A 21,659-nucleotide genomic window follows, 5' to 3' on the forward strand; every position below is an offset into this window, starting at 1 on the left:
GGAAGCAGGCAGAAAAATTACTGGAGCTTAGACTGGACTGAGAATAGTACTTGTTCCCAACAGCCCCAGGCAATGCAAAATGATATTGCCATTTTGGAAAGTAATATGGGAGTTTATTTTTTCCCCCATCACACTGAAAATATTACTCCACTATCTTTTAGCTTCCTTTGTTTTGATGATGAGAAGTTGTTAGTGTGATAATCAGTCCTATGAGGGGAATCTGTTCCATGTGGTTATTTTAAAGATCATTTTAAATTTATCTGCTATAGCTAGATACAGATTTCTTTTTTATATATACCACTCGGAATTTGTCAGAATTATATCTGTATTGGTTGTTTTTCATCAGTTCTGAAAGTCTTGGCCCTTACTTTTGATAATCTGTGAAATATGATATGCTTTTTTTTTTTTTTGGCATATGTTCTGTTCCCTATCCCCTTGTTTTTTTTTTTTTTTTCTTTTCATCTCTTTCTGGAACTTAAATGAGACATACTTTAGACCTTCTCAATCTATCTTCTGTGTTTCTTAAATGATTCCATTTCCTATTTCTTTTTCTCTGTTGCATGCATTTTTCATCATTTCGTTAAATTTGATTTATAGTTGCCTATTTCTTTGGCCACACTTTAATCTGATCTTAAGCCTATTCATTGCATCTTAAATTTTGGTTGTTTTATATTTCAGTTTTTGTGGTTCTGTTTAGTTATTTTTCCAACCATGACCTGTCTTTGTAATTCTTTTTTACTGTACATATTTGTAAGCTTGTTTTATAAGCCTTGATTTTTGGTAATTGTAGCATTTGAAGTCCTTAGTCATCTTCCTTTGAATGTTGTCTCCTACATGATAACTTGTTTCCTTGTGTGTTTAGTTTTTTACTGTTCATTTTATTGTTTTTTATTTTGTTAATTTACTAATTTAGTGTTCATTTTCTTTGGAATTACTTCTGTAGAAATTCTTTGATCTCCAAGTGAATGTGAGGGAACTCCAGAGAAGATGTGCATCTGTATCTGCTAAGCACCTGGGAGCTTTATCAATCTAGAGTAACTTTAAATTCCCTATTGGAGGTTTTTATTGTCTAAATATCGTTCTTGCTGCAAAGTCAAATGAGGTCAGTTTTACCAGCTGAGACATTTGATTTTCCTTGAAATTGTCAAAATAGGTGTTAGGGCTAGAGTTAGGGGTTGTAGGGGAAGAGGGTGGACAGTGAGTTTCTTTCTAGTTTACCATTATGTCGAACTTAATCCCTGAGTCTCAACTTTATTAGGAAAGAAACTGTCACTAGACTTTCTATGGTGAGCAGAATTTAGACTGGTTTTCTATTTCAGGAGCCCATTGAAATATAGTGAAAAACCAAGCTTAACTTTAATTGGTTTGCAAATCCCTTCCATGGATAGCAGTCTGCAGTGTTATTCTTACTTCTTTGAGTTCCTCTCTTTTTACTCGGTCTTTGGCCCACGTATTTTTTATACCTTGCTAGCTAGCTCAGATATGCTTTTAAGACATTTTTTTCTTTTTTCCTTTTTTTTTTGTATTGATGCATAACAGATCCACATATTTTGGGGTACATGTAATATTTTGATACGTTCTTATAATGTGTAATAATTAAATAAAGGTAATTAGTATATCCATTACCTTAAACACTTACCTTTATGCTGGGAATATTAAAATTATTCTTTAATAGGTATTTTGAAATAAACTATAAATTATTGTTTACTATAGTCAACACTACTGATTTATTGAACACTGGGTCTTAATTTCTTCTATCTGTATTTCTGTACCCATTAATCAACTGCTCTCTAGCTCCTCCACTCCCCCACGCTTCTTGGTCTCTGATAACTACCAGATTACTCATTTCGTGAGATCTACTGTTTAATTGTTTTCTTTGGAATTATTGTTGCAGTTACTTAGGGGATCTATCATATTATCCTACCAGAAACAGAATAAAGCCATGGTTTCTAAAGGTCATAATTTGTTGATGTTTACTCATGCCATTGTTCCTTAAATCTTTATATACATATACATATATGTGTATGTATATGAATACAATTGTCATAATTTCCAAATGGTGGTCTCAAGAGGACTTAGAAATCTTAAATAACAGGCTGGGCATGGTGGCTCACGCCTGTAATCCCAACACTTTGGGAGGCCGAGGCAAGCAGATCACGAGGTCAAGGGATTGAAACCATCCTGGACAACATTGCGAAACCCGGTCTCTACTAAAAATACAAAAATTAGCCAGGTGTGGTGGCACGCACCTATAGTCCCAGCTACTTGGGAGACTGAGGCAGGAGATCGCTTGAACCCTAGAGGTGGAGGTTGCAGTGAGCCAAGATTACGTCATCACACTCCAGCCTGGTGACAGAGTGAGACCCTGTCTCAAAAAAAAAAAAAAAGAAAAAGAAATTTGAAGAACAAACATGGTTTTATCAAAAGAATTATTTCAGACCAGTTTTTTAGTTAAACCAATGTTTGAGAATGCTGAATGTGTTTTCTTTTTTCTTTTTTTTTCTGTTGGTTTAAAGATTTATTATGTTCCCAAAATTTATCTTTTTAACTTTTGTGTTAAAAAACAATTTATTTCCATAGGTTTTGGGGGAACAGGTGGTATTTGGTTACATGACTAAGTTGTTTCATGGTAATTTGTGAGATTTTGGTGTGCCCATCATTGGAGCAGTATACACTGAACCTGATTTGTAGTCTTTTAACCCTTACCTCCCTCCTACACTTTCCTTCTGCATCCCCAAAGTCCTGTGTCATTCTCATGCTTTGCATCCTCAGAGCTTAGCTCCCACTTACGAGTGAGATCATTCAGTATTTGGTTTTCCATTCCTGAGTTACTTCACTTAGAATAATAGTTTTCACTTCCATCCAGGTTGCTACAATTGCCATTCATTCCTTCTTTTTTATGGCTGAGTAGTATTCCATGGTGTGTGTGTGGGTGATCAGTTTATTTATCCACTCATTGATTGACGAGCATTTGGGTTGGTTCCACATTTTTGCAGTTGTGTATTGTGCTGCCATAAACATGCATATACAAGTATCTTTTTTGTATAGTGATGTATTCTGCTGGATCAAATTGTAGTTCTACTTTTAGTTCTTTAGGAATCTCCACACTGTTTGCCATAGTGGTTGTACTAGTTCACATTCCCAGTAGCAGTGTAGAAGTGTTTCCTTTTCACCTCATCAACACCTACATCTGTTATTTTTTGATTTTTTGACTATGGCCATTCTTGCAAAAGTAAGGTGAAACCACATTTTGTTTTGATTTGCATTTCCCTGATCATTAATGACGTTGAACATTTTTTCATGTTTGTTAGCCATTTGTTTATCTTCTTTTGAGAGCTGTCTATTCATGTCCTTAGCCCACTTTTTCCTGGGATTTTTTTTTTTTCTTGATAATTTGAGTTTGTTGTAGATCCTGGATATTAGTCCCTTATCAGAAATATAAATTATAAAGATTTTCTCCTACTCTGTGAGTTGAGTGTTTACTCTGCTGACTGACTGTTCCCTTTGCCGTGCAAAAGCTCTTTAAGTCCCAGCCATTTATCTTTGTTTTTATTGCATTTGCTTTTGGGTTCTTGGTCATCAAATGACTAAGCCAGTGTCTAGAAGGGTTTTTCCAATGTTATCTTCTAGAATTTTTATGGTTTCAGGCCTAGTCCTTGATCCATCTTGAGTTGATTTTTATATATGGTGAGAGATGATCCAGTTTCTTTCTCCTATATGTGGCTTGCCAATTATCCCAACACCATTTATAGAATAGGGTGTCCTTTCACCACTTTACGTTTTTGTTTGCTTTGTCAGAGATCAGTTGGCTTAAGTATTTGGGTTTATTTCTGGGTTCTCTGTTCTGTTCTGTTGGTCGGTGTGCCTATTTTTATATCAGTACCTTGCTGTTTTGGTGACTATGGCCTTATAGAATAGTTTGAAATCAGGCAGTTTGCTGCCTCTAGATTTATTCTTTTTGCTTAGTCCTACTTTGGCTATCTGGGCCCTTTTTTGGTTGCATGTAAATTTTAGGATTGTTTTTCTAGTTCTGTGAAGAATGATGATAGTATTTTGATGGAAATTGCATTGAATTTGTAGATTGCTTTTGGCAATATGGTCATTTTCACAATATTGATTCTGCCCATCAGTGAGCATGGGATATGTTTCCATTTGCTTTTGTCATCTATGATTTCTTTCAGCAGTGCTTTATAGCTTTCCTTGTAAAGATCTTTCTCTTCCTTGGTTAGATATATTCCTAAGTGTTGTTCTGTGTGTGTGTTTTGTAGTTTTTTTTTTTTTTGTAGCTATTGTAAAAGGAGTTGAGTTCTTGATTTCATTCTCTGCTTGGTCGCTGTTGGTGTTTAGGAGAGCTGCTTTGTGTACATTAGTTTAGTATCTGGAAACTTTATAGAATTATTTATCAGTTCTAGGAACTTCTGGAGGAGTCTAGGGTTTTCTAGGTGTACAGTCACATAATAGCAAACAGTGACAGTTTGACTTCCTCTTTACAGCGTTGGATGCCCTTGATTTCTTTCTCCTGTCTGATTGCTCTGGCTAGAACTTACAGTACTATGTTGAATAGAAGTGATGAGAGTGGACATCCTTTTCTTGGTCTGGTTCTGAGAGAGAATGCTTTAAACTTTTCCTCATTCAGAATTATGTTAGCTGTGTGTTTGTCATAGATGGCTTTTATTACATTGCAGTATGCCCCTTGTATGCCAATTTTGCTGAGAGTTTTAATCATAAAGTGATGCTGGATGTTGTCAAATGCTTTTTCTGCATCTGTTCAGATCATGTGATTTTTGTTTTAAATTCTGTTTATGTGGTGTATCACATATATTGACTTGCGTATGTTAAACCATCCCGGCATCCCTGGCATGAAACCCACTTGATCATGGTGGGTTATCTTTTTGATACATTGTTGGATTTGGTTAGCTGTATTTTGTTAAGAATTTTTACATCTATGTTCATCAGGGATATTGGGCTGTAGTTTTCTGTTTTGGTTATGTTCTTTCCTGGTTTTGGTATTAGGGTATCATGGGCTTCATAGACTGATTTAGGGAGGATTCTCTTTCTCTATCTTGTGGAATAGTGTTAGAAGGATTGGTATCAATTCTTTTTTGAACTGGTAGAATTCAGCTGTGAATACTTCTGGTCCTGGACTGTTTTGGTTGCTGATTTTTAAGTTACCATTTCAATCTTGCTGCTTGTTATCGGTCTGTTCAGGGTATCTAATTCTTTCTGATTTAAGCTAGGAGGGTTGTATCTTTCCAGGAATTTATCCGTCTCTTCTAGGTTTTCTAGTTTACACACGTAAAGGTGTTCATAGTAGCCTTGAATGATATTTTATATTTCTGTGGTGTCAGTTGTAATATCTCTGGTTTTGTTTCTAATTGAGTTCATTTGGATTTTCTCTCTTCTTTCCTTGGTTAATCTTGCTAATGGTTTGTCAATTTTATTTATCTTTTCAAAGAACCAGATTTTTTTTTTATTACCTTTTGTATTCCTTTTTGTTTGTTTCCATTTCATTTAGCTGTGCTCTGATTCGGGTGCTATGTGTAAGGCAGCACGCTAGCTGATGTGAGTGCCGTATAGCTGAACCATTGGCTCTGTCTTCAGGAACCTGAAGTCTAGGTCTGCCATGGTACCTCATGCCTGTAATCTCAGCACTTCGGGAGGCTGAGATGGGAGGATTGCTTGAGTCCAGGCGTTCAAAGTTTGAGACCAGCCTAGGCACAATAGCAAGGCCTCGTTTAAAAAAAGGAAGGAAGAAAAGACAAAAATAGAAACCTGAAGTATAGTAGGGATATGACAGACTTTGTAGATTACTATAATAACAATTAAAATAGCTCACTGTAAAATTGTAGAAAATTGAATTGTACTTTGAATGAAGAAGATAAGTTCATAGTGAAATACATATGGCTTAAATTTAGAATTAAGTAAATGCTTAAATATAAACAGAGACATATTTAAAGTTTTATAGCCTAGGAAATGAAAATTAACAACATTCATCATATTTGAATTTCAGATGCATTTTTACCTTTTGGATGCTACCTTATAGACAACTGTGTTATTATGTATTGATAGACCAGAACCAATTTGTTCAGACTTCTTGTGCAAGAGGAGGCATAGAAATAAAGTTGTTTGTAATTTATGGCTTAAGTCTGGGTAGTACTTGATAGACTTAAATTTTACCCTATTTAGCATGCTAAATTGTATTCCATCTGGTCATTGCTGCCACTAGCTGATGCTTCTAAGCTGAGAGTGGAGTTGTAATAGAACAGGATAAATTGACAGTTGACCTAGTGTAGCTAAATTGATAATGTAATATATAGCACTTTGGTCACATTCTTTGTTAAGTTTAATTAGGTCTAGAGTATTACATACTTTAGACAGTTATTTCTCATGATTTAATATCTCTGAAATTGTGAGATGTCATATAATTGATGTTATCTTAGAGTTGCTGTGGCTAGGTGGCAGTCCTGACATAGTTTTATTACTGGCACATGCACAAAATAGTGATGGCAATTCATAGTTTCATCAGTTCTGTGAGATATGTGCATAGATGGCACTATATATGTTGAATTTAAATGTAATGCAAAATGCCTTTAAAAAAGAGGCAGTGCGATTTAACATTGAAACAGTTACTATGGAGGAACAAAGAGGGAGGACGTACACTATCTGATTTCAAGACTTAGTATCAAGCTGTAGTAATCCACGCATTGCCCTAATGATATAAAGATAGACAGATAGATGAATGAAAATAATGGAGATTGCATGAATGGGCCTATGCTATTTTGACAAAGACGTCACTGCAATTCAATTGAGAAATGAATGCCTTATCAACAAAAATAGTACTGGAATAATTGGATAAATATATGAGTGGAGAGGAATGACTCAACCATTACCTAACACCATATACAAACATTTATTTAAGATAGATTATACACACAAACTTAAAAGCTAAAACTTTAAGGCTTCTAGAATAAAGCATAATAGGATGTTTTTGTGACCCTGAAATAGTGTTTTTTTGTTTTTTGTTTTTTTGTTTTTTAAAGGGTGAACCATAAAAGAAAGAAATTTTAAAACTTCCATTCATCAAAAGACACCACTAAGAAAATGAAAAGGCCAGGCACATGCTGAGGGGAAATCTTTTTATTGCACATTTCTAACAAAAGATTGATATCTAGAATCCTGTGTGTCAATATTTTTTAAAATCCAATTAAAAATAAGAGATATTGACACTCCACAAAAGAAGGTATACAAATGGCCAATAAGGACATGAAAAAAATTCTCAGTATCATCAGTCATTGAGGAAGTAAAAATTAAAATGATGTTGAGATGCTATTTCACATACCCATTAGAAAGACTAAAATTGAAAAGACTAGAACTCGCATACATTTTTAGTGGAAGTACAAAATGGTTTAACTGCTTTGGAACACTTCCTGGCAGTTTCTTATAAAGTTACACATACCCCATAATTCACTCAAAGGTATTTATATAAGAGAAATGAAAGCATGTGTTCACAAAAACACTTAATATAGGAATATTTATATAAGTGTAATAACCCAGACTTTGAAACTACCCTGCTGTAGACTGAACATTTGTGTCCCACAAAATCTGTAATGTTGAGACTTAGTCACTAATGCCACAGTATTTGGGAAGTAATTAGGTCACGAGTGTTCTGTCCTCATAAATAGAATAAGCGCCCTTATGAAAGTGATCCCAGACAGCTTCTTTGCTCCTCCTTCTGTATGAGGACACAGCAGAAATACTGTCTACAAACCAGGAAGTGGGACCTCGCTAGACACTAGACCTGCCAATATCTTTATCTTGACTTCCTCACCTTCAGAGCAGTGATAAAGAAATTTCTGTTGTTTACAAGCCATCTCAGTCAGTCTGTGCTGTTTCTATTATTATGCCCTGTACATACTAAGATACATCCAAATGTCCACAGCAGGAGAATATTTTCTTATCATCGAAATTTAATTAGCAGTAAAAAAGAATGAACTACTGATAACACCACACTGCAGGTATGATGATCAGAAACATTACATTGAATGAAGGAAGCCAGGTACAAAATAATACATCTGGTATTATGAGTGTGTATATGAATTCCCCAAACAGGCAAAACTAATGGAAAGCAGAACAGTGGTTGCCTGTTGGGAAGGAGAATGGCATTTGACTGAAAGGTATATATGGAAACTTTCTGATTGATGCAGATGTTCTTTGTCTTGATTGGAATGGTGCTTATACTCAGTATACGTTTATCAAAACTTGTCTATTTGCACATTTCACTGTATGTAAATTTTATGCCAATTAAAATGTTGTATATTCAATATTATACTGAAATGAAGCAGTGGAGTGCAAATTTGATATTTGAATTCTTCTGCATTAGAAGAATTATTTCCCTATTCCTTTTTATTTTTCTGAGGCAGAGTCTCTGTGTCATCCAGACTGGCAGGCAGTGGCTTGATCCCACCTCACTGCAACCTCTGCTTCCCAGGTTCGAGTGATTCTCGTGCCTCGGCCTTCAGAGTAGCTGGGATTATAGGCATGCACCAACACACCTGGCTAATTTTTGTATATTTAGTAGATAGGGTTTCACCATGTTGGCCAGACTGGTCTCAAACTCCTGACCTCAAATGATCCACCCACCTTGGTCTCCCAAAGTGCTGGGATTACAGTCGTGAGCCACCGCGCCTGGCTCTAATTCCATATATATTATTTTATAAAGCAACAACCAGGTGCTTTATGGAACCTAAAAAGGGAAGATGACAATAGTAGATGAACCTATTTTGCCTGAGATACCTATGAAACAATTGCCTATCACATACATCCAGCAGTGCAGCCGAAGCCAGAAGAAATAACCAGTTTTCTGGAGGGATGATCTTGACTGATTTATGTAGAATACATAGTTTAATTGGGAGTATATTTTTCTTTCATAGTGGCACAATATAATGGTACAATATAATGGTGTGTCTCACAATCATTGGTGTCTTAGATTTGATTAACTGCAGTGGGGTGAACAGGTAAAACTTATATTGACTCTGTGGAATACCAATCTTTTTAGTAGACTTAACTTTAGGGGAAGAGGTCATAAGATCTATTTTTATGTTATCAAATGAGATCCTTGCTGACAAGCATTTTGAAATAAAGCTTTTTTTTTTTTCTTTTTCTTTTCTTTTTCAACTGCTAGTAGAAGTGACTACAATTCTAAGAAAATACCTAGATATAATTGGAAATTAACATGCTAGAGCATCTAAAAATTCTAGGATGGTGGTTAATTATAAAAACCATGTTAATGATTCTGAACTTTTATAAAACATCAACTGATGTGTAGACATGCAGATGCTGTATAACTTATTTCTTAGGCATCAAAAGTTGAAATAGGTGTATCATAGATTTTTCGTTAGTTTGGTATTTTAATCATTTTTAGGTATTTTATATTCTAGTCATATTATTAAAGTTTATAAGTAATTTCGTACAAGTAAATTTATACTTTAATACCATGTTAAAATTTCAGAAGCCAGAAAAGAGAGAGATGCAGTCTTATATTTAACAATTTAAACATTTTAAATCCCATGTAGTTACAGATTGAGATAAAGCAAAGCATTTCCCTTGGCGGTAGAATCCCTTTGTTCTGTGTGTGTGGAACATAAGTTCAAGAGGGCAGGGACTGTGTTTTGTACATGTATATTGTGAAAGTTATAGCATGATAATACTGCACGTACTATTCACTTAAAACATTTTTTGTTATGGCTTTTTAAAATTTTTTTATTTATTAATTTTTTTGGCTGCTTGCTTGTTGTGGCTTTTTACTAGTACACAGTCTCAAATAATGTACACCTATTAAAATTTTAAATAATGTGTTTCATTAACCAAAGTATTAGTACTGTCTTTGGCATTTTCTACACTTAGCTTGATTAATAAATAAACCAAATGCCATAGGAAGCAAATTATTATCTGGGGGAAATTTTTAAACGATATAGAAATCTTAACTTTTTAATCAAATGTAAAATGGATGTGAGAACAATCAGCTCAGAAACAAAGTTCAGTATTATCATTATCACCATGAACTAAAAACTTTCTAGACAATAAAATTAATATCACTTTCTGATGAATCCAATATATGGAATTGAAGTTTTTCAGAGAACTCCAGTTAGTGCAAGTTCTCCTCTGTTTTTGGTCCTTCATCCTTTCATGTCTTAAACTTTCGAAGCAGAATGGCACTCTCATACATTGATTGTATTCCCTCCATTTTATTGTAGAGACTAGATCATAGCTAATAAAATACGTTATTGGACTGTTGGGATTATGTGTATATTTAGAAAATAAGACTTGTAAAATACTTTGTGAACATTAGCAAATTTTAGAGGTGGCAACAGCTATCCAGATTGTTATTTTTAAGAATATCTGTCTTGAGAATTGATCCACGTAAGTAAGTTGATAAATGCCACTAGTTGATAATAATCGCAGTATTTCCTAAAATAATCATCATACACTGATTTAGTTTTCATACTTTAAAATTTTCAAAGCTCTCTGAAGTATGATGGTGTTTTTGTAATTTTGCTGAAGCATAAAATGTTTCTTTTTTTTTTTTTTTTTAATGTTTTGTGAAGCTCCTGGATGGGCTAAGTCACATAAAGAAGCCTGCTAGCCACAGCAGCTTTTTCACTTCAAGTGACCTTTTTATTTCTAATAAAGTTTCTCTTATCATGAAGTTTCCCTCTAATAGAATTTGAGAAAATAAGGATTAGTGTGGAGAATGCTAAGTGGTAGTTGAATGAATATAAATTGTGTGTTGATCACATACACACACACACCAACCTAGAGTCTGAGTGAGCCTGAGTTCTATTTGATGTATGAAGACCCGTACTCTTCATGATCTGTACTTGCAGAGCAGGTTTATTTAAAAACAAATATCTTTAGTTTAAAACTATTAATGTTTAAAAAGTTATTTTAAAATAGCGTTTATTTTTCCATTTTCATCACATGGAATACATTTTTCTCATCTCTTGTTTTTTTCAAAGATTTGTCCCATCAGATGAAAAGAAGAAACAAGGTTGTCAACGAGAAAATGAAACTCTAATACAAAGAAGAAAAGACCAGATCCAACCAGGGGGCACTGCAATTAGTGTCACAGTACCTTATAGAGTAGTAGACCAGCCCCTTAAACTTATGCCTCAAGACTGGTAAGATAGTCTATTGATTTCTTTTTACAGGCATTGCACCCAAGAGAATGAGTGTTGTTATTGCCATTGATGATGATGGTATTTGCCCAGGCAGAGCTGGAACTCCTGGGCTCCATCAGTTCTCCTGCCCCAGCCTCCCAAGAAGCTGGGACTACAGGCACAAGCTACTGGACCTGGCAGTCTATATTTTTTAAATATTCATTTGTTTTCTGTATATCGTTGGTTTTTTCTTGTGTAAGCAAGTATCAGATTTTATCATGGGTTCTAAATGGAAACTGTCCTTGAAAACTATGTTAATATATGTTAATTTGGTCATTAATAATGTTAACATTCTAATAATTCCTTAGTAACTTTATATTTTGGATAGGAAAACTTGATTTTACTTATAAGAAGAAACATTCTAACTTCTGGAAAACCCAGTATAAAAAATTCTTTCCACATGTTCATTCTGCATCAGCTTGTAGACTAATGTTGTAAGGTAGTCTATGTTTTAGATTTTTGGTTTGGAGAATTCTCATTTTCTGGTAAGAAATGGTAAGTGAAGGCATACTTTTACTGTAAGGGAATAATTTAATAAAAATAATAGGAACAGCTCTTTTATCATGGTTTGACCCTTTTATTGCATTAAAATGTTCTTTAACAAAATAGTAAGCTGTTTATAATATAAAGTGCCTCTAAATTTAGACACACAAATTACCTTATTTCTGTAAACTGGAGTAGTAGTTGAGTATGTATCTGTGATACAGAAAATGCAATACATGCATGACACATTAGACGAATTTACCTTTGAAGTACTTGTGAGTTCAGGTATTAGGAAGTCAAGGCAATGAGAATATTAATATTAAAATTTTTCTACAGAATAAAGAGTTTTTAAGTTATAATTCTCCCCTGGCACCTAATAGATACTTTGAGTGATACAGAAAGTGAATAAGATGAGAATTGTAGATATCAAGCTGAAAACCAAGTAAGAAAGTTACATCATTTGTGTTTTATGTTTGCAGTTATTTGCAGAAATAATTCAGTGCATACAAATGTCATCACTATGCTGTAAAATACTGCTTGTGTGTATTAGTTAGGGTCTCCAGCCATTGAAGCCTCCAGCATTTTCCCTGCTTCTTTATTTTCCTTTAATTGTCCTTTCAAGAATTCATGGGGAATAACATTTTTATTATCCTGCTTCCCAGCTGATCCTGTGAGACCCAGTAAAATATAGGTGACCTCTGTCCAGCAGATTCCCTTTGCTTTGGCAAGCATCTTGGGCTTTCAGCTGTTTCAAGTTACATCATAAAATTGAAGGATTATTTAATAGTGGATTCTGCATTGCCAAAGATGATTTTGACAGTTTGAGGCATGTGTCCCATGAAAGGAGAAATTTTTTTGCTCTAAGATTTAATTTTAGCCTCAGAGATTTTGAGCAGGTAACAAATTTTAAGCTTGCAGTTTTTAATAGTTGTTGTAGATCTTCTCCTTGAATAGAAGGTAACCCTGGTTTAATGTTTTGTTTTGTGTCTGCGGTCGTCATTAATGCAATGGTTACCAAAGTGTGGTCTGCAGACATCAGGGCGTTCCTAAGACCCTTTCACGGAGTTGCAAGGTCAAGACTATTTTCATTATAATACTGAGATGGCCATTCTCATGATTTATCTGCTCTCAAATAGTAACAGTAGCATACCCAGTGCCCCAGCATAATAATTTATTCTCCTCCTTCCCTTCCTCCCTTCTTCCTTTTCTCTCTACTTCTACTTCAGTTTCTGTTCTCCAGTATACCCACACATTTGTTTCTTCATTTGTACAATGAGGATTCTGATAGTATCCAGCGAGGTCATTGGATTGTTTTGAAGATTAAATGTGTTAACGTAATAAGTAATCCATAAAGTCCTTAAAATGGCATTCGACATATAGTAAATGTTCATAGTAAATGTTACTAATGTTAACCATTACTGTTATTGTTGTTTTGTTCCCGCCTCTTTAGTTACTGTCTTTAACTGTTTGTGGCAGTACTACTTATAATTTCTCAGTTTAATTAAATATTTTGTAAAATAATCAAATTTGAGGGCCTACAAAGAAGTTTGTTCTTTCTGGGAAAATTAGGTTGATTGGTTGGAAGAAAATTGCTTTAAAAAACACTTATAAGTTTGGGGTGAATGAAACAATTGTAAAACAGTTGTAAAAATTATAAAAGTCTGAATGATTTCTGTGCTCAGATTACTTCCCAAGTAATCAGAAGAACTCAGATAAGGCCCTGGGGCCTCATAATATGGTTGATGAGTTCCTATAATGTAATGTTTTTAAAGTAAAATATTTAAGATGTGTTTAAATTTTAAATGATTTTTTAATCAAATTTTTGATTAATAGTTATCAACCACTATTCCCTATTGCGTTGGAATAGTGGGCCCCTGCTGTAATTAACGGAAGGGAACAGAAAAGGCAAACAAGATTACATACAAGTGTTGTCCATGCCATTATGTTTACTTAGATGTAAAAACCAGATGTGTGGGAAGTGTAACAATCATTAATACACTCTAATGACAATATCACATAGAGAAGTTGGTAAGTACTTACTGTATTTGCCTCATAGAAGGATTGATAAGACTCTGTCACATGAACGATTATGGGACTGTTGTCTTAAGGGATTTATAGTAACTAAAGCTCAAGTTTGAGATAATCTCCCTCTGTCCCCTACCTCCCCACACCCCCTTTTCTACTTGTAGGGACCGCGTTGTAGCCGTTTTTGTGCAAGGTCCTGCATGGCAGTTCAAAGGTTGGCCATGGCTTTTGCCTGATGGATCACCAGTTGATATATTTGCTAAAAGTAAGATTCTCTTTGTTACTGAATGTTCTCACTTTGTTTAAGAGAGTCATATGGTTCTGCGCATATGATGTGTATATCAAAGGATTGCTGTTAAATAATATATATTATGTGAATATTTAAGCACCTGTGACATATTTTTAAAAGTTTTGTACATTAATACTTTCTGTGTAGGTATATCTGAAAGTGAATATTGCCTATCCGCAATATTAATAATTATTTTTAGATCACTTAAAAATCATTAATGCTGTTGCATGTCCATACATTTTGATTAAAATTAATGCCAGTTTTAAATGGGTTGGCTTTTGATGAACAGAAATGTGTCAATTAAAATGCCATAATGACATTTACGAGCTCTCCCTTTCATCTGAAATGATTGTAAGTTGATTGATTTTTTCTCTTCATTCAGGGCTCTGCTGAAGTGTTTTCTCTTTGGAGAATCTGTCTCTGACTTTCTTCTTTCAAAGAACTATCACCGTCTCCTATTTGCGCTTTAAGCTTTTTTGTTTTCTTGATAGCATTTACCATTCCTAGACATTTTCTAATTGTTGTTCTAAGTGTTCCCTAGCCAGAATGCAAGTTTCATGATGGGAGAGTCCTCCTGTGCCTTATTTACCTTTGAGTCCTCAGCACAGAAGAGTGCCTGGCATAGAGAGGCTTTCAGTAAATATCTGCTGAGTGAATTATTTCATGCATGTTTAATATTTATTAAACATATGAGCATAAATTGATACAACAAAAGATTAATTTCGCCTGTTTATTTGCAGGAAGGGGTATTCCAACAATTCTTTAATCAATTATTCAATTAAATTAGTAACATAAGCAAAATTAATTTTAAAATGTCATTTTCATGAAACAAATATGTTTATTAGAAGTGACAACTTTAGGCTGGGCGCGGTGGCTCATGCCTGTAATCCCAGCACTTTGGGAGGCCAAGGTGGACAGATCATCAGGTCAACAGATCGAGACCATCCAGGCCAACATGATGAAACGCCATCGCTACTAAAAATACAAAAATTAGCTGGACGTGGTGGCTCGCGCCTGTGGTCCCAGCTATTCGGGAGGCTGAGGCGGAAGAATCGCTTGAACCCAGGAGGCGGAGGTTGCAGTGAGCCGAGATTGCACCACTGCACTCCAGCCTGGCGATAGAGCAAGACTCTGTCTCAAAAAAAAAAAAGTGACAACTTTAATTATTATGAATATTGATTGTACTATGAACAGTCCTGTGAAATGTCCTTTGTTTTTAGCAGCCCCAGTTTTTGTTAGTGGTACCATCATATTTCCATAGAAAGTACCCAAGCTTGAAAGTTGTAGTGTTCTTCTATTACCTTCATTCATTTAAAAAAAAAAATTCTATTATTACATTATGATAGCTTTTTATGTTATCTCTGAAACTTGAGTAATGCACAGAGTTGGTAAATAGAAAGTTAAAAAGAATGGGAATTTGAATCAAAGTAAAATGTCAATGTGAATTGTTTTACCTACTTGCTTGCCTTGTTGAATAATATTTCAACAAAATGATTAGAGTGTCTTCAAGATATAAATGTATGAAATTCATTAAGAATACAAAAATGTTTTGTATTTTCTTCAAATTGTTAGTCTTTTGAAATTTAGATAAGAATTTAGAGAATTTTCTTTTAACAGTCATCAGTGATTTACTTTCATTAGCTATTCTTTCTCTTTCACCTATTCCTTCTACACTGACTCCTCTCTCAGCATTTAAGAATACTTTCCCCTTCCATCTTTTTTTTTTTTTTTTTTGAGACGGAGTTTCGCTCTTGTTACCCAGGCTGGAGTGCAATGGCACGATCTCGGCTCACCGCAACCTCCACCTCCCGGGTTCAGGCAATTCTCCTGCCCCAGCCTCCTGAGTAGCTGGGATTATAGGCATGTGCCACCATGCCCAGCTAGTTTTTTGTATTTTTAGTAGAGACGGGGTTTCACCATGTTGACCAGGATGGTCTCGATCTCTTGACCTCGTGATCCACCCGCCTCGGCCTCCCACAGTGCTGGGATTACAGGCTTGAGCCACCGCGCCCGGCCTTTCCCCTTCCATCTTAAACAACAAAACATAAACCCTTACCCTTAACCTCACCCTTTCCCCTAGCTGCTGCTTTTTCCTTTTATAGCTACACTTTAGAAAGAATGGTCTCTACCAACTCATTTTCTGTTCAAATCCCCTATAGTCTGGCTCTTGCTCTGCACTAAAACTATTTTCACTAAAGTCACCAGTGACTCAAATAATGGATACTTTTAACTTATCAGAATTTGATTCTGTTGACTCCTTTACTCCTTTTTAAGTTACTTTCCAAGTACCTGCTACACCTTGTCTCAGATTTCCTTGCTAACTTTTCCTCTGATTAGCAACTGCAGTGGACCCTTCAACAGTCACGCAGTTGAAAACTTCCATATAACTTTTGACTCCTCCAAAATATGCATTCTAATCGCCTACTATTGACTGGATGCCTTAACTGATAACATAACCAGTCGCTTAACACGTATTTTGCATGGTAGTGTTGTATACTATATTTGTACGATAAAGTAAGCTAGAAAAAAGAAAATGATAAGAAAATATATTTACTGTTCATTAAGTGGAATTGGGTTATCATAAATGTCTTCATCTTCACTGTCTTCACATTGAGTAGGCTGAGGGAGGAGGAAGGGTTAGTCTTGCTGTCCCAGGTGGCAGAGGCAGAAGAAAATCCGTGTATCTAGTGGACCCACTCAGTTGGAACCTGTGTTGTTCAACGATCAAATGTATATGTTTATGTCTTTATTTCTTTTGTCCCTTAACACCCTCTAAATACCCTTTTCTCCCTCTAAATACCCTCTCAAGAAGATCTCATAGCTTTCCATTACCATTTATATTCCCTTATTCTAAAAATTAGGTCTCTAGCTTGATATTCTGGACCTGTATAACCCACTCACTATCAGATAACTTCTCTATGATATCTCATTGGTATGTCAAACTCAGCCTTTTCCAAATGTAGGTTCGATTGTTTTACTCTCTTCCATATTCCTCAAACTATTTCTTATTATCTGTTAGTCCTTTTCAGGAAGTTGCCTAAGCCAGAAACTTGGGAGTATATTAGCTCTTAGCTCTTAATTGGTCTTCTCGCTTTTACTCTTGTGGCTTCCGGTCGTTTTCTCCATCAGAATACACTGTATAGCATAGGGGAAAACTGAGGGTATTTGGGAGCATCTCTATGGGCCTTGATAGAAAATTGTATTATATTTTCTTAATGTCATAATTATCATTAAATATATCATTTGAGAGAAGATATTAAATATTGAATTGCATAAAATTGTCAAATCTTTATAAATTTAGAATGAGAAGTTTAAGCTGATATCTGGATATATTTTAAATATGTTATACTTGAGGTGGCTATATTTATTCATTGGTTGATGTTAAAAATTTTTTTATTGATATATAATTGTACATGTTTATGGTGCACATGTGATACTTTGTTATATGGATAGAATGTGTAATGATCAAGTCAGAGTATTTAGGGTATGTATGGCCTTGAGTATTTGTTATTTCTGTGTTTTGGGAACATCTCAAGTCATCTCTTTTAGCTGTTTAGAAATATATAATAGATTATTGTTGGCCGGGCATGATGGCTCACGCCTGTAATCCCAGCACTTTGGGAGGCCGAGACAGGCGGATCACTTGAGGTTGGGAGTTCGAGACCAGCCTGACCATGGAGAAACCCCATCTCTACTAAGTACAAAAATTAGCCACACATGGTGGCAGGTGCCTGTAATCCAGCTACTCAGGAGGCTAAGGCAGGAGTATCACTTGAACCCAGGAGGTGGAGATTGTGGTGAGTTGAGTTCACGCCATTGCACTTCAGCCTGGGCAACAAGAGCGAAACTCCATCTCAAAAATAAATAAATAAAATAAAATAAAAATACATTACTATTAACTAGTCTCCTACTCTGCTTTTGAACATTGGAATTTATTCCTTTGTGCAGCTGTTCATCATGGCACACGTTTAACTATGTAAAAGTCCTGCACATGTACCCCTAAACTACATCCTGTAGTCCATTTTTAGTTTTGAGAAATATTCATACTGTTTGCCATCGTGGCTCTACCAACTTATATTTCCATCAGCAGTGTAGGAATTCCCTTTTCTCTGCATCCTTGCCAGCATCTGTTATTTTGTCTTTTTAGTAATAGCCATTCTAATTGGGGTAAGATGATATCTCATTGTAGTTTCGATTTGCCCTTCCCTGGTGGTTAATGATGTTGAGCTTTTTTTCATATATTTGTTGGCTATTTATTTGTATGTCATCTTTTGAGAAATACCTGTTCATGTCTTTGCCCGCTTTTTAATGGGATTTTTTTTTAATTGTTGAGTTTCTTGCATATTCTGGATATTAATTCCTTGTTGGATGGATTGTTTGCAGATATGCTGTCCCATTCAACAGGTTGCTCTTCACTCTGTTTATTGTTTCCATTGCTGTACAGAAACTTTTTACTTTAATATAATCCCATCTGTCTATTTTTGTTGGCTGTGCTTTTGAGGTCTTAGCCATAAAGTCCTTGCCTTGACCAGTGTCCTGAAGCAGTTTTCCGATGTTGTTTTGTGTTCTCTTGTGTCCCACTCAGTTTCTATGATATCATTATTTTGAATTCTTTTTCTGATATTTTTTAAGTTTATTTTTCATTGGGAGCCAGTTTTTTTTTTTTTTTTTTTTTTTTTTGTGGCGGGGGGGGGGGGGGGGACAGGTATCATAATTTCTTACTTTTTCTGTTTTCTTGTGTCCTCTGTTTATATCTGCATATCTGGTGTAAACATTGCTTCTTGCAGTTTTTTGAATTTGCTTTTTTAGTGGAGGGCTTTTTCTGAAGATGTACCTATGATTTTGATTGGATGGGGCACTTTGGCCTTGATTCTTGGTACTGGCCATATAATTTATTTACCTATAAACAGCGTCAGTAGTGTTTGTGGTTTCCTCAGTGGCTTAGGGTATGGTTGTTAGTGGAGGCTGTGGGGAAGTTTTGCTAGGGACAGTGACATCAGGTGGGCTAGTCCTCAGGCCCCAGTGGTGGCAGCAGTGGGCTGAACCTGCCTCTCTTTGAGTCCCAAGGCCACGTATGCTGGCACCTGTGCTGGTGGGTCCAGGCATCATCTTGGGTGCTAGCAGTGGCAGTGGCTAGCCTGGAGGGTGAGCAGGTCAGGTTCCTGGCTAGTGGGCAATGGAAGTAGCAGTGAAAGGGCAACCCTCTGGCTCCCCAGAGGTCCACGCTGTTGCTGACTGTGGCTTTGATGGGCTGGTCAGGATGGTGCCCACGCCCACAGGTGGTATGTGCAGGTGAGTAACAGCTGTGGTGGTAGTGGCAGGCTGGGTGGGCCTATCTTCTGCCTCTGGGAGAAGTGCTCATGTGCCAACCGTGGAGGATGTTGCAGGGCTACCCTCAGGCTCCCAAATGTGTGCTCAGGCACTGCTGGGCCAGCAGATGGGGAGGAACAGAGCCCAGCCAAGCTGGCCAGTCCTCAGGCCTCCAGGTCACAGGTAGGGGTGGGGTGCTCTTCAGGGCCTTGGCAGACTGCTACCAGCACTTGGGGCCTGCTGCTGGAAAGGGCAGCGTTGTTTTTAGTGGCACCGGCCAGTAGGCAGGCATCTGGGGCAGGTGAGCTTCCGCCACCTGGTGACTATGATTTGGGGAATCCGTCCTCAAGGTGTTTTTCAATACTCAGCTGTTGGGATTGTGGGGTCACCGCCAGTAACTTTCACTTAGGTCTCATCATTGTCTGCAGATTCGCAGCGGGGGGCAGGGGGATGTTGTCCTCAGGTGCTTCCCCCCTCCCAACCTAGGGTCTGTTGGGCCCCAGCGTAGGATGTAGTATGGTGGGCTCTGAGCCTCAGAATGGTTCTGTGCTGCAGCTGCTTAGGGCTTAGGGGATATGTAGGACCCAAGCATGAGCTTCCTCTCTGGAGCATCTTGTGATCTCCAGGCAGCCTTCTCTGTTGGTGTCAGCACCCCCGAGGGTCGTGTGACTCTCCCTTGGCTAGGAGTCTGAGGTGGGAATTTGGACCATTAGGGACTTCTCACCCTTATCCCACTGGTGAGTCCATCCTGGCTTCCTGTCTCCTTCCTTGCCTGAGGTGTTTCCTCTCACCTATCTGTTGAACTCCAGTGTACTTTCTTAGCTTATCTATTCAAAATGTGATTATCTACTCACTGTTTGATTCTTTTTGTTTGCTGCTTTTATCCTCCTGGTAAATTACAGAACCGTGGTTCTTCTTTCTGGAGGATGCAGGTGCCAGATGCCTCTAGTTAGGTATCTTGAAGCCCCTCTCGATGTTTTTAACGATAAATTTCTTCAAATTATTGCCAGCTACCATTGAAAAAATATTTTTATTTAATAATCTTCTGTATTATTCCTTTATCATTTGTCATGCCATCAGTATATCTAAATACTATTTAAAAGGGCACCTTTTCTGTCTCTCTTGCTGTGTTGTATCCCCCTCAAAAAATGTTGGTAGCATTCTTGAAGTTTGCAGTAACAGGCAGTTCTGAGTTGCGTGAAATATTTTCGCGATTGTAATTCATTGTGCCACCATAAAACTGGCTTCTTATAAAAGAACTGTATTTCTTCTGTTTTTAACTTCCAGAGGCTTAAAAATTTTTCATACTTTTTCTGAATTAAGAAAGATTTTTTTATGATATGTTGGCATAAGTTTGGCATCATTGCTTCATGCAAATACAGTATTTTGTCTTATGTGTGAAACTTTATATGTTTTAAAAATTAGTGACTGATACTTTTTGGACTCTAGTATCCCAGCTTTAAAAGTTGTCTATTCTGATGGAAAAATAAATATCAATAAAGTTGAAATCTGTTAAATTATTAAGACTAGACCTTTATGGCTTCAGTTTGATAATTTAAAAAAATGTAACACATGTATTCTGAAGAATGATTTATAGCAAATAATTAAACAAGTTAGAAAAGCAACACGTGTAGTAAGCAGAATGGAAAGAATTAAAATGTTAATTTACATTGAATACATGAGTTTTTGAAAATTTTTTGACAAATTTATTTTGTACATATAAATACTACTTTGAAAGTTTTTTGAACCCTGTAACATGTAGCCCCTTTAATGAATTTGTTTGATTCAAATTGAATAATTTATGTCTGATGAAGATACTTCTATTTATAAAAGCAAATAGATTAGAAATAAGTTAATTTTTCTGGGCACAAATTATTCATTTTAAATATTTATCAAGAATTGAATCTTGATTAGTTCAAAAGCCAGTATGCCAGCAAGCAATATGAAACAAGCAATCCATAAAGTAGCTATTAGAAAGAAACTTTAAAAGTCAATTGTTTTCTCTTTACAGCCCCTAATACCAGGTGATGATACTGATCATAATCTTATGCTAGCGAAAAAGTAAAACACTGGGGGGGAAAAAAGCTTAATATTTGTACGTGCACATGCAAAACAAAAGCTCCCTTGATAATAAAGGGACTTCAGATATAATGGTAAACTAGCTGGGATGAATCAACTGGATTATTAAGGAGAGAAAAAGATTGTAAGTCATTTTACAACCTGTCTGTTACCTGTTTTTGGTACATACCAGTTGGGAAGTTTTGCTTTAGAATGTATCACCTGCCCAACAATCCAGAGTTGTGTTTTAAAAATGACAATTTCACCTTCTTCCTATA

General features: G+C 36.1%; 1 protein-coding gene across 2 annotated transcripts in view; it reads left to right on the forward strand.

Moving 5' to 3' along the window:
- CDC73 (cell division cycle 73) overlaps positions 1-21,659 on the forward strand; it is a 124,980-nt gene that overhangs the window by 95,362 nt on the left and 7,959 nt on the right. For both annotated transcript variants that reach the window (XR_004264151.1, XM_032262873.1), the window contains 2 exons: positions 11,016-11,177; positions 13,889-13,989. Coding sequence is in view for 1 of the 2 variants with exons in the window: in XM_032262873.1 (XP_032118764.1) it covers positions 11,016-11,177; positions 13,889-13,989 (263 nt within the window). In the remaining variant the exon portion in view is untranslated. The remainder of the gene's footprint in view (positions 1-11,015; positions 11,178-13,888; positions 13,990-21,659) is intronic.

This window comes from Sapajus apella, unplaced genomic scaffold (assembly GCF_009761245.1).
Source record: "Sapajus apella isolate SASKATOON/1434 unplaced genomic scaffold, GSC_monkey_1.0 scaffold132, whole genome shotgun sequence".
Taxonomy (NCBI): domain Eukaryota; kingdom Metazoa; phylum Chordata; class Mammalia; order Primates; family Cebidae; genus Sapajus; species Sapajus apella.